The sequence below is a fragment of the Balaenoptera musculus genome, chromosome 14 (assembly GCF_009873245.2).
Source record: "Balaenoptera musculus isolate JJ_BM4_2016_0621 chromosome 14, mBalMus1.pri.v3, whole genome shotgun sequence".
NCBI classification, from domain to species: Eukaryota; Metazoa; Chordata; class Mammalia; order Artiodactyla; family Balaenopteridae; genus Balaenoptera; species Balaenoptera musculus.
The window spans coordinates 9,295,649-9,309,067 of NC_045798.1; the positions used below are offsets into that span (position 1 = coordinate 9,295,649).

The following is a 13,419-nucleotide window of genomic DNA, read 5'->3' on the forward strand; positions in this document are numbered from 1 at the left end:
CCATTGCATTCCTGGTCTACCAACAAATTTTAATGATCACCTATCCTGAAACAGGCACCATGTTGGGGACCAGAGACAGAGCAGTGATCAAGACAGTGTTAGTCCTTGATGTCACGGAGCTTATGTTCTAGATATGGAGACACAGAAAAAACAAGCAAATAGACAAATACAAACACTTCAGGTTGTGATAGAACCTTTGAAGGAAGAAAACAAGGGATTGAGATGGAAAAGTAACAGGGATACCTCTCTTGGATAGGATGGCCAAGGAGGGGCTGTTCAGATTGTGATCTAAAGGATGAAAAGAATCCAGTTGTGCAAGGGTGAGGAATCCAGGCAGAGACAAAGGCCCAGAGGCAGGAACGTGTTAACTGGAGTGTAGACGCAAAGCTGGAGAAACAGGCAGAGGCCACTCCTGCAGGATTGACCATGTGCCAGGAACTAGGCTACATGTTGGGAGACGGTGGGGAATAAGACAGAGGTCCTGTCCTCCTGGAGCTGACCTTCTGTCAGGGGAGATGACAAATTGGCAAATGCAAAAGTTAATCTGATCTCTCGGGAACCCATGAGCATGATGAAGAAAACAAAACAGGGTAATTGACAGAGAATAACCAGGGGCTGCTTTATCTAGGGTGACCAGGGTGGGCCTCTTGGAGGAGGTGTCGTTTGGGCAGAGACTTGAATGATAGGAGGGAACCAGCCACATGGAAACCTGGGAGAAGCACATCCCAGGAAGAAGGAATTGCAGGTGCAAAGGCCCTGAGGTGGGAGTGAGGTAGGCATATTTCTAGAACAGAGAGGAGGCCAGTGTGGCTGGAGTGAGTTGATGCCAACAGGAGAGTGGTAGGAGATGAAATTGGAGGGGTGAGGAGGAGCCAGACCACACAGGTCCTTATAGGCTGCACAGGGAGCTCACGCTGATTCTAAGTGTCGTGGGAAGCTATCAGAGGATTTAGGCAGACTAGTGACTGAGTCTGATAGTGACCAGGCACTGAGGGGTAGAGGGGATCAGATCTTAAATGATGCCGAGAAACTTCAGCTTCATCCCAGGGACAGTAGGGAGCCACACATGAAAAGGGGTCACGTGGCCAGATGTGCCTAGGAAGATCTAGAAAGATCCTTCCGATCACCATGTGGAGGCCAAATCAGAGAGACAAGACTGGATTCAGGAGAGGTGGGGCTATTGCAGGCATCAGGCTGGGGAGCAAGGCTTGGAGAACTTTCTTGGTTCTAATGCCTTGAATCTGCCAACCTCTGAGCCTGCTTAAGGCCCTCTGCCAACAGGGCTTCCCCGGCCTTCATCCTGCTCACGTCACCTCCTTCCCTGGCCACGCAGCTCCCCCATCACAGCACCTACTACATCTCCTCCATTGCCTGGGCCACAATGGTAGTTATTGGATTTCTTTTTCTGTTTACTTGGCTATCTCTTTTTCTTTTCTCTTTGTGGCTGATTCCTCCACTAAAAGCTCTGTGGGGCAGTGATTTTGTAGCTACGGAGCCCAGCACAGTGTCTGGAACATAGTAGACGATCAATTAGATATTTGTGAAGTGACTAAGGAGGGAAGCTGCCACTCCATCTCATGGGAAAGTCTAGCCCGCTCCCCAGGGCACAATGATAATGCTATGGAGCACATCCCTCCACTGGGCACTACTCTGAGCAGCTTCCCTTTCAGACTCATGGTTGCCAGTTCTTCCTTTTCTAGCTCTCAAGGCAAAGAAGCATGGGAAGAAGAACAAGGGTGAGAGTTTTGAGAGCTATGAGGTGGCTTACCTCCGGCTGCTGAAGCTGATGAAGAATGGCAACCTGAATCAGCTCATCGAGGAGTTTCTGGCCAAGGAGGAGAAGAACTTTGCTCGGTTCACATATGTCACAGAGCTCAACAATGACATGGAGATGATGCACAAGAAGACTGAGAGAATCCAGGTCAGGGCACCTCTTCTTTCCCAGGCCAGGGGCCCGCCTGCTCCCACAGCAGCCTTCCCCAAAGCAGGTTCCTTGGAACACTCCTTGAGATACTCTGCAGAAAAAAGGGCTTCAAGTCAAAAAAGTTTAGGAAATACTATATTCCCCCAGTGTTCTCCCCCCTACATTTTAACCTTCCTGAGATTAGTATTTGTCTTCCAGTTGATACATACACTTAATGTGTTCATGTCCCCTCACCCCCAATAAGTGACATTTAAAATCCATGGTATGTCTTATAATCCAGAGTTCAGTAAACTCTAGCCACAGCCAGATATGCCCTTTGGCCTGTTTTTGTACAGTCCATGAGCTAAGAATGGTTTCACATTTTTAAAGGGTTGTGAGGAAACAAAATATGCAAGACAGACCACATGTGGGCTGCAAAGCCCAAAATATCGACGATCTGGCCCTTTGCCTTAAAAGCTGGCTGACCCCTGTTAATCAACAGCTTCACAGAATTGAGGAGAGATGGTAAACTGATCTTGGAGAGAGTTGATGTATATGAGCATAATAAAGGCTCTGACAAATCCTACAGTAAAGAAACTATTTACCTTGTTGAATCCATAATTTCCCAAACTTGATTGGCTCCCTGGGCTACTTACTCCGCAGAACACGCATAACCAGCCTTTGGAACTGTCTGCACAGGAGAGAGTCTAAACTCCTTAGTGTGACACTCCAGTCCCTTCAAAATTTGGCTTCAACCTGCCCCTGCATGCTCAGCTCCCATCACGACCCCCAAGGCACTCTCATCAGCTGCCAGTCCCAGCTTCCCCCTGCATTTCCCTCCTCTGAGGCTTTCCTCATGCTATTCCCCGCCCCTCCCACTTTTCTTCTGATGCAATACCGCTCATTAGTCCTGACAGATGTCACCTCCTCTGGGAATTCATTACTCTTTCCTCTGAGGTCCCTGTGCTCAGTGGGGACTGAGGGGAGCCCTTCCTTTTGCAATGTCACTGTTTCCTGAATGTGGGGCCATGTGCAAGTAGATATGCCTGTGGGAAAATGTAATTCAGAAAAATATAAGGAAAAAGTACAGGTCACCAAAATATCACCACTCAGAGATACTGCCAATAAATATTTTGGTGACATTGCTTTATGAAGGCAGTGTGCACTTAAGCAAGTGTCCGCGTGCGCGCACACACACATACACACACACACACCCCTAGATGCCCATTTATAGTACTGGGTGTATACTAGATAGTTCATGCTGTTTAATAAACTTTTTTCTTCAACAATTCATCATAGATACTGCCCAACATCTTCTATGTTCTTTTTAGTGGCTTCTGGAGACCCTAGATGCTCTGTGGTAGTATAAGAAAATGCTCCTTAAAAGAACAGATTCCCTAGGCCCTATCCCATACCTACAAACCTAGATTCTCTGAGAATAAGCCAGGAATCTGCATTTAAACCATATATTTAAAAAATTTTATTAATTAATTTATTTTTGGCTGCATTGGGTCTTCCTTGCGGTGCGCGGGCTTCTCATTGAGGTGGCTTCTCTTGTTGCGGAGCACGGGCTCTAGCCACGTGGGCTTCAGTAGTTGTGGCACGTGGGCTCAGTAGTTTTGGCTCGCGGGCTCCAGAGCGCAGGCTCAGCACTTTCAGCGCATGGGCCTAGCTGCTCCGCGGCATGTGGGATCTCCCGGGACCAGGGCTCAATCCCGTGTCCCCTGCATTGGCAGGCAGACTCCCAGCCACTGCGCCACCAGGGAAGCCCTAAACCATATTTTAATTTGAGACCCTTTTCCCCCCCATGATGTAAATGTACCATGGTTTACTTAACCAATCCCCAACCGGTAGACATGCAGGTTGTCCCTAACAGAGATTACAGTTAATAGCACAAGGGATAGCCTTGAGTGGCCACCTTGCCCACATGTCCTATTGTTTCCATGGGACAGACTCCTAGAGATGGTATTGCCCCATCAAAAGGTGCGTGCCTTTTACATTTGGACACACCGTTCTAGCCCAGGAGTTCTCATATCTAGTCCCTGGACCAGCAGCAGCAGCATCTCCTGGAACTTGAGAGAAATGCGCATTCGTGGGCCTCACGCAGACATACCGAATCAGAACCTCTGGTGTGGGGCCCAGATAGCTGTGTTTTCACAAACCCCCAGGTGATTCTGATTCATGCTACAGTTTGAGAACCCCTGCTCTGGAACTGCCCGTCCATTACCATAACCATCAGCCACATGGGGCGATTTAAGTTTAAATCAATTTAAATTAAATTAAAAAATGCGTTCCTCAGTGGGACTAGCCATATTGCAAGTGCTCTGTGCCCATGCGTGGCTAGTGGCTGCAGTGCTGGATGGCACAGATAGAACATTGCCACCATTGCAGCAAATCCTACTGATTACACACAATTCTCCAGAAAGGATGAACCACCCACCTGCTCATGCCTGCATCCTCCTTTTAATTCAGAAACATCAGAAAGAACCTCCATGGACATAAGAGGGGTCCAGGGGTTCTGGGGCTACTTGAAATGGATAATTTAAATCCTCACCAACGCCTCGAGGCATTGATTTATTTTTAAGTGTGTTGGGGAGGAGAGTACTTGCTTTTCCTTATGGTCTGGTTCTCTCCTGAGCAGAATGAGGTTATCCGCTCGCAATCCCAGCAGAAATCATCCCATGAGGACAACCGCTCCATCCTGAGACAGCTGGAGGTAAGGCCAGGGTGGGGAGGGAGGGATGCAGGAGTCTCCATTGTCTGTCAGGTGACCTGTCAGTTGGTTCTCAGGAGGAGGAAGATGTCTGCCCTGTGACTCTTTGCTGGTCTGGGTCATGTCTTGACATGTCCCAACCTTTTGTTACAGGCAGCCTCTGCTACGGATGTTGCTGCAGAATTTTGTCCCTAAGGCCCTCTTTGTCCATTTTAAAGACTCTCCCACTTCAGGGAGCCTATCCCAGGCCCTTGTACCTATAATTTCATCCCAGGCTGGTAAATTCCAGACAGATCTCTGCCTCAGTCTTTTCTTCTCTCTCCCCCTTGTCCTGGCTGTGGCCTGTTCTCAATCAATAATAGTAATTACAAACATTTCCTGAGCCATTACTACATACTAGGCACTGGGCTAAGTGCTTTGCTTGCATTATCTCATTTAATCCTCACAACAGCTCTCTGAGGTAGGTGATATGATCTATTTTACAGATGAGGAAACTGAGGTTCAGGGAAGTAATCACCAACATCATGGAGCTGGGATACTGCATGAGCTTTGCATTGCATTCAGCTGCTAATAATAGGGACCCAAAATAACAGTGGCCTAAGCAATAGAAGTTTATTTACTTTGTTAAAACATGAATCTGGAAATAAACACTTCAGGGCTGGTCATGATGTCATCAGTAACCTAGGCTTCTCCTTTCAGTTTTTCCATCTTTAGTGTGTGGCTTACATTCTCAAGGATGCCTCATGGTTGTATTATAGCTGCCAATGGCCCAGCCATCACATACACATTCCAAGCAGAAAGAAAGTAGGGAAGGAAAAAAAGGCCTTGCTAATTGAGTTAGTCAGCTTAAAAGTTTTTTCCCTGAATTCTCAGCCAGTGACTTCTGTATCTATGTCTCACTGGCCATCCCTATTGCAAAGGAGGGTTGGAGAGAAAACTTTTAGCTGGCACATTGTCACCCCAAATACAATAGCAAATACAAATACAATAGCATTTTTCTATTAAAGTATAAGGGGAGAATGGATAGCAAATGTCTGACAAAGATATGAACCAGAGAGTTTGACTGCAAAGCCCTGTTCTAATCCAGTAGTTCCTGGCCCAGGAACTACACTCCTTGGTCATTTCCCTTCCTTTCTCTGTGGGTTATTTCTACTCTTGGCACGCAGGTGGCAGAAAGGGTTGGCCATGCCATTCTCTCATGCGCCACTGGAGGGCAGCAAAGCACCTCTCAGGCTCAGCAACCTCTCCCAGGACTCAGGAATGGGGAATGTAGACTTGGAGGCAGGGCCCAAGTTCAAGGAGACCCTCCTCAAGATGGACACATGCTTGGGGGTCCCACATCCTTGGCTCTGAGCCATCCAGTGTCCAAATGCTTCCTTGGGGTTGGGACTGGTGCTGTTCTGCCTCTCGGGGTTTTGAAGGCCTAAAGGGGGACACAGTTTGGGGAGGCTGACCAGGCAACCCCAAGCATCTCCCCCACCTCTTCCTGAAGTCCTCCAGCAGCTCTTTGTTCCTTGGGCTTTAGTAGGAACTCCTGGAGCCTCTTTTCAAATGCAAATACTCTAAGCAAGAGAATTTGTCTTAATAGCAATGGGCTCACTTAGAACCCACTTTTCTTACCCCCCTGCTAAAGATCGCTTCCATCTCCTCTACTCTTGGAACCTTTCCACTTAACTTCCATTTCGTCGTCCCCTCTGGGAGAAGTGGTGGTACCAGTCCTTTAATGGGAGGGTTTTGCATAGGAGTTAAGCAACCAGGCCCTGGGAACAAACGCTTGGGTATGACTCCCAGAAGAGTCGCTTCCTGACTGTGTGACTTTGAGAAAGTGACTTAACCTCTCTGAGGTTCCGTTGTCTCACCTGTAAAATGGGGATAAAAATTGTACTCACTTTGTAGGGCAGTGAAGATTGAATAAAATCCTGCATGTACACGCTTGGCACACTGCAGGGCAGAGAGCTATAAACATAGCTATCATTATTGTTGTTGTTTATCCTGTAAGTCAATAAAACCTCAAATCACCATCATCTTGTTACCAAATAATTGTCCAAATAAAGAGTTGTGCCCATGGTCAGGTATTAGACAACTCAATACAGAGGAGCTAAACACAAGTTCACTTTTCTTCTCTGACCTCAATATTCCTCATCTGAAAACTGGGGCATTTGTGAGGATAAGTTAAGATGATGTGTGTAATGTGCCTGGAACATTTTAGGTGCTGGACATGTGTTATCACTGTCACATCAGGCTTTAAGAAATGTTTTTAATCATGTGATCTGGTTTTTTTTGGCCATGCCGCGCAGCTAGGATCTTAGTTCCGTGACCAGGGATCGAACTCGTGCCCTCTGCAGTGGAAGCACAGAGTCCTAACCACTGGACCGCCAGGGAATTCTCAACCATGTGATCTTTTAATGCACCTTTAGAATGAGGGGGAGCTCTTGCTGTCATATGAGGAAATGCAGCCCTGGGAACTGAATATTCCAGTGTTTGGGACAGAGGAAGCTGCCTGGTGTGGTGGTTGAGATACAGTTCAAACCATGGCTTCCCTCTCCTGGCTGTATTCCTTAGAGCCTCAGTTTCCTCACCTGGAAAATGGGGGTGTGGATAGGGCCCTTTGGGATCCTTATTTGGAATGGTCCGTACGGAGCTGGTGGGAACAAGGCTGGTCCTTCCAGGGCCCAGTTCACCTTTGCAAGCTGAGAACTCAGAGGGAGAGGCAGGAAGCCACTGAAGCTCTCATCCCAGAGCAGCGATTCTCAGTCTGGGCTGCAAGTCAGAATCACCTCGGAGGCTTTAAAATTCCTGATGCCCAGGCTGCATCCCAGACCAAGATGTCTAAATCTCTGAGGCTGGAGTTTGGGCAGCAAATGTTTTAACACTCCCAGGTGATACCAATATGAAGCCAAAATTGTGATCCAGTGGACTCACAGAGGTTCTCAAATTTTATCATGCATCAGGATCACCTGCACTAAATACAGATTGCCAGGCTCACCCCCAGAGCCTCTGATTCGGTCGGTCTGGACTGGATCCCAGGAATCTGCATTTCTAACAAGTTCCCTGGTGAAACTGATGCTGCTTGTCCTGGGACCCCACTTTGAGAACCACTGTGCTCTAATGTGATTTAAACTGAGTGGTGAAATTGGTTTGTTGGATTGCAACCAGCATTTAAAAATAACAAGATAGAACAGAACAGAATGGAAAATACTAGAACACACAATAAGAATATGATTTGTGAATCTATAATTTCATTTGATTAGATAAATACATAAAAATACACACACGTATATAAGTATTGGGCTGCAATGTAAAGTATATTTCTTCCTGTGGGCCATTTTTTAAAAATGAGTCACCAGCTTTTAAAAAATACTGTAATCCAGTACACATGTAGACACACATACACATATGTAAGTAAACAAAACTTACATTAAACAATATCTACCCTCACTACCTGCAATGCATGTTAGTATTTTCTCTTCCTTTCTTTTCTGGTCATTTTATTTCATTTTTTTAAAAAATTGTGGATTGAGGCCCATTAAATTGATCTTGCACCCCTTTAGAGGTTTGCAAACCTGCACTTTGGAGATCCTGGCTCCAGAGGGTCCTAAATCCTCATCCCCAGCGAAAGTTCTCATGTGAGGGCTGAGCCCAGGGTGGTGACCTGGCTGACCTGGATGGGAATTGGGGTCTGCCACAGGAGAAACTAAAGAAGACCACGGAGGAGGCAGATATGTATGAGAACAACTACAAGGAGATCAACAAGACCTTGGAGTATCTCAAGAACTCGGTTGAGAATCTGTTTAAGAAGATAAATTGTGATGCCACCAAGATCCTGGTACAGTTAGGGGAGACAGGGAAAATCACCGATATCAACCTCCCACAGTACTTTGGTGAGTTGAGCTGGGGTAGCAACAATTTCCAGAGATTTCTATGACCAGGCCCAAGGACTTGTTCTTTTGGAGGTAGTGAGCCTGGTGGTGAAGCATGTGGGCACTAAAGCCAGCTTGGTTGGGTTCAAATCTTGGTTCTACTCTTACTAGCTGTGTGACTTTGGGCAACTTTCTGAACCTCTCTGTGCTTTAGTTTTTTCATCCAAAAAAATATTGGGAGGATTAAATAAATGAGTAGTTCTTAGAGAAAAAGTACATGATCATCTCAATAGATGCAGAAGGAAGTATTTGACATAATTCAACATCCATTCATGATAAAATCTCTCAACAAACTAGAACTAGAAGGAAACTTTCTTACCTGATAAAGGGCATCTACAAAAACACCTACAGCTAACCTCATACTTAATGGTGAAAAAACTGAATGTTTTTCTTCTAAGATCAGGAACAAGGCAAAGATGTTTGCTCTCGCAACTCCTATTCAATATTGTGTTGGTGGTCCTCGATAAGGAAATAAGGAGATAAAAAGAAATGAAAGGCATTTAGATTGGAAAGGAAGAAATAAAGTGCTCAGAGCAGTGCCTGGCATGTAGCAAATGCCTATTAACTATAACACACATTTCTAGGCATAGGCCTTGAACTCAGGATAGAGAGGGAGGATGCACCTACAGAGATCATGACAATTTAGAATGAATGGCTTCCACTACTCTTAGAATAAAATCTAAGGTTCTTAATACAATCTGTTTTTGAGAGGTTCCCAAGACACCTCCCTCCCGCCAGTTTCCGTGATTCACTAGGAGGGCTCCTGGATTCAGCATATAGTCATATTCATGGCTCTGATTTATTATAGCAAAAGGATACAAAGCAAAATCAGCAAAGGAAAAAGGGGGTTCGGGTGAAGTCTGGAGGAAACCAGGAGCAAGCTTCCAAGGGTCCTCTTCCAATGGGTTCACACAGAATGAGCTTAATTCCTCCAGCAATGGGTTGTGACAACACAAGTGAAATGTTGTCAACCAGAGAAGCTCATTGGATACTCATTGCCCAGGGTTTGGATTGGGGGCTCATCATATAGGCACCTCCAGCATGACACATACCCAAATTCCAGACTCCCAGAAAGAATAGTGAGTATTCAGCATAAATCACATTTTTTATACCACAGTTTAGGCATGATGAGCCACTCTTTTAACAGTTAATGGTAGTGGGGACCTTCCTGAAATTCAAGTTCCCTGATGCTATCCAAGGGCCAGTCTCGTAAGCAGCCCTTTCTAAGAGCAGTCAGGCTTTGCTGCGTTAACTCTTTCTTACCCACAGCGTATCAGGTTCTTTATAGCCTGGCCCCTGCCTACATTTTTCATCCTCTCTTGTCCTGCTCTCCCTCCTTTCTCACCACATCCAGCCAGAGTGCTCTCCTCTCTGTATTTTCAAATCCCTCCCCCAACTCATCCCTGCCACAGGGCCTTTGCATGGGCTGTTCCTGGGATACTCATCCCATGCCCAGTTCCTCCTCATTCTCAGATCTCAGTTTAAATGCCCTCCCTCCAGCAAGGCCTCCCTCTGCTGCCCCATATGAAGCTGGTCCTCCCCCACCCACTATTATTCACTCTTATAGCAGTCCTATTATTTAATACTCACCCAGTTTGTCTCTATGTACAGGTAATTCTCATTATCTGAATCTATGAGGTTCTTGAGATCCAATAGCAAGGTTCAGATGCAAATCTTTTTGGTTCCTGATTTTCAGAGAGAATAGAAATGGTATGGGTTGTGTGAGTTTTTTCAAAAAAATTATCCAGATCCAGTAGTTACTGAATTCAGATAATAGGCATCTGGATAGTGAGGGATACGTGTATTTATTTGCTGAACTTGCCTTTCTCTCCGTCCCCCCATTCACACTGAAGCTTATGAGCTTCATCAGGACAGGGACTGCATCTCTGTTATTGTTTATCGTCATTTTGTTTTTCTTCCATGCATTGTAGTACCACGCCTGGCATGATAGGCAACCAATAATAATTTGTGGAATGAATGAATAAATGAATGAATGAATTATTCGGGTGACTCCATGAGGCTATGAAACACGGTGGGAAGGGCAGCTCCCTCAAACTCAGAGACAGCACTGAGAAAAAAATCCATAGTTTAAGGCAGAGCTTGCCCAGGGCTCCCAATTTTTAGTGTAACCCAGTGTTCCTCAATCTTCTTTTCATTATTGTCCCCTAAGGAGCCTTCTTATTTTTTTTATATAATTAAAAATATTTTTTAAAATAAATTTATTTATTTATTTTTGGCTGTGTTGGGCCTTTGTTGCTGCACGCGGGCTTTCTCTAGTTGCAGAGAACAGGGGCTACTCTTTGTTGTAGTGTGCGGGCTTCTCATTGCTGTGGCTTCTCTTGTTGCGGAGCACTGGCTCTAGGTGCATGGGTGTCAGTAGTTGTGGCGCATGGGCTCAGTAGTTGTGGCTCACGGGCTCTAGAGTTCAGGCTCAGTAGTTGTGGTGTACAGACTTAGTTGCTCTGCGGCATGTGGGATCTTCCCGGACCAGGGCTCGAACCCGTGTCCCCTGCCTTGGCAGGAGGATTCTCAACCACTGTGCCACCAGGGAAGCCCTAAGGAGCCTTTTTAGACATTCTTTTCCCAACAGCTCCGCCTCGTGGAATTTTAATACAGTTCATATACCATATAACTGTTTACGTCTTGTATGTATATCTGTACTTTATATATTAAAGAGTCAGATTATTTTTGCTTCTCAAGAACCAAATTGTGCCCTCTAGGGAACGTGTGATGTAACCCAAGAGAAAGCCTTGTCCTTATAGGAGCTCATGACCTGCTCCACTTCCTGTTGCTACCATTCATCTCCAGCAGGGGGCGCAACCTCTAGCTCCCCCAGGGACTCCGGTCTCCCGGCAGCCCTCTTGGTTCTGCTTATTTTTTTCCAGCCATCATTGAAAAGAAGACCAACGACCTGCTGCTGTTAGAATCCTACAAGCGGATCATGGAAATGGAAGTGGCAGAGGCGGACGTCCCGCCACCCTTCATCAACCCCTTCTGGGGCGGCTCTGCCCTCCTCAAGCCTGCAGAACCCATCAAGGTCATACCCCCAGTGCTCGGGGCTGACCCCTATAGCGACAGGTTGGATGAAGGTGAGTTCTTTCTTCCCGGACTTCTCTTTCTACCGCGCAATGACTCAGCCACAGATTCTGAAGTTTAGTTATCCTGGGTACTTTAAAAAAATTGCAACAGCTTTGTGACCATTTCATGAACCTTAAAATGTGCAAAATTCCCAGGCTGTCAAGTTATGGGCACAGGAGATTCCCTGATCCCGGCTCCCACCCTCACCCTATGCTCTTGAGACTCGCTCCTCCATCTGTGACCTCCTTTCCGCAGCCCCATCCACGTCCCCCAACCCCGTGGTTGAAGCGCCCGAGACGGTTCACGCCAGAGCTGAACTGTGGCCCTGCGGGCGCCTGCGCATTGACCTTCTTTGCTTTTGGAGGCAGAAGCTCATGATACTCCCCCTCGTGGGGGTCTGCCCTTCTCTCCGAAGGTGGGGATATAATCGGCCCCACATGGTTTTTGGAGGGCAGTTTGGCAACACGTTCGGGAAGCCTGAGAAATGGTTATGTTACTGAGCCAGGTTCGGTTTTTGCAATACGCAGCAAGCCAAACGCTGAGACGTGGAGGGTTGCAGCTGAGACGGGGGTTATTCACAAGGCAGCGAAGCGAGGAGATGAGGTGGGAGAACAAATCTCCAAAATCTGCCTCCCCGAAAGCAAGGGGCTCGGGTATTTATGGAATAAAGAATAAAGAAGCAGGGTGGTCCGAGGCGTGGGGAGTGTGAGGAAAGGCAATTGGAAAACGGTGCCGTAATCGGGGTTCTGTGCCGGTGTAACTAGGCTGTGGGCCTCTGCACGTTCAAGAGGTCATCCAGTGACACTCGCACGTGCCCAGTTGAAGGATTGGTGGTTCCTTCCAGTGTTAACCAGCTCACCTGGAACTAGACATAGCTGAATCCAAGCTCCTGGAAAACAACTCAGGCAAACACATTGTTTAGGCTACATGCTGCTTGGAGGACAAGCAAGTCTTTTGTAGCAATAATTAAAACGACCTTGCTTAGTGAAGACAGGTTACAGGTGAAATGGGGTTGACTAATGATTACCCACGGTTTCAGATACACACGTTGAGCCTGTAATCTCGCTTGTGGGGATTGGCCCTTCAAAGAAAACTTATTCAAGGGTTAAAGATGGAAGTAGGAGGGTGATTGAACTGGAAATGACTGAAATGCTCACCCATTAGAGATTGGTTAAATAAGTTATAGTTCACCCATGCATGCCACGGAATACTATGCAGCCAGTAAAAAGAATGCAGTGGGCCGACATGAACTGACATGTATATATGGCATCTAGTGGCCAGGGATGCTGCTAAAAATCGTGCAGTGCACAGGACAGCCCTTCACAACCTGATTTATAATAGAGAGAGGGGGAGAGAGAGAGAAGGAAGGAGGAGGAGGAGGAGGAAGGGAAGGAGGAAGTTATCTTGATGATACATATAAAAATGAAGAGGTTGTATACTGCTGACTTACAGTGGTTATTTCTGGGTGGTGGTTTGCAGAGAACTTTGCATTTCTAAGTTAATTCTGTATTGCTTAGAATTTTCTTTTACAATGACCTTGCATGACTTGAGTAATCAGAGGAAAAAATTTGGTTTTTTTAAAAGCTGCCCCTCTTCTGTGAGCACCGTTTCAAGTGTGCAGGTGTGCCAAGGATGGAGGGAGGGGACGGCCAACATGCGCGCTTGCACAGATGCACAGGCGTACACACACCTCCTGTTTGATATATTCAAGGCACCTGAGACTTAGCAGGAGTGAAAACTGGGCCTGATATTAGCCACCTTAGCACAGCTTCCCTTGGCCCTTTGAGTTCTTAAAGGAGGAGGGT

General features: G+C 46.5%; 1 protein-coding gene across 2 annotated transcripts in view; it reads left to right on the forward strand.

Moving 5' to 3' along the window:
* Positions 1-13,419, forward strand: part of CCDC63 (coiled-coil domain containing 63) — a 118,063-nt gene that overhangs the window by 18,858 nt on the left and 85,786 nt on the right. For both annotated transcript variants that reach the window (XM_036823782.1, XM_036823783.1), the window contains 4 exons: positions 1,701-1,921; positions 4,545-4,619; positions 8,305-8,497; positions 11,422-11,625. In XM_036823782.1, coding sequence (XP_036679677.1) covers positions 1,701-1,921; positions 4,545-4,619; positions 8,305-8,497; positions 11,422-11,625 — 693 coding nt within the window. The remainder of the gene's footprint in view (positions 1-1,700; positions 1,922-4,544; positions 4,620-8,304; positions 8,498-11,421; positions 11,626-13,419) is intronic.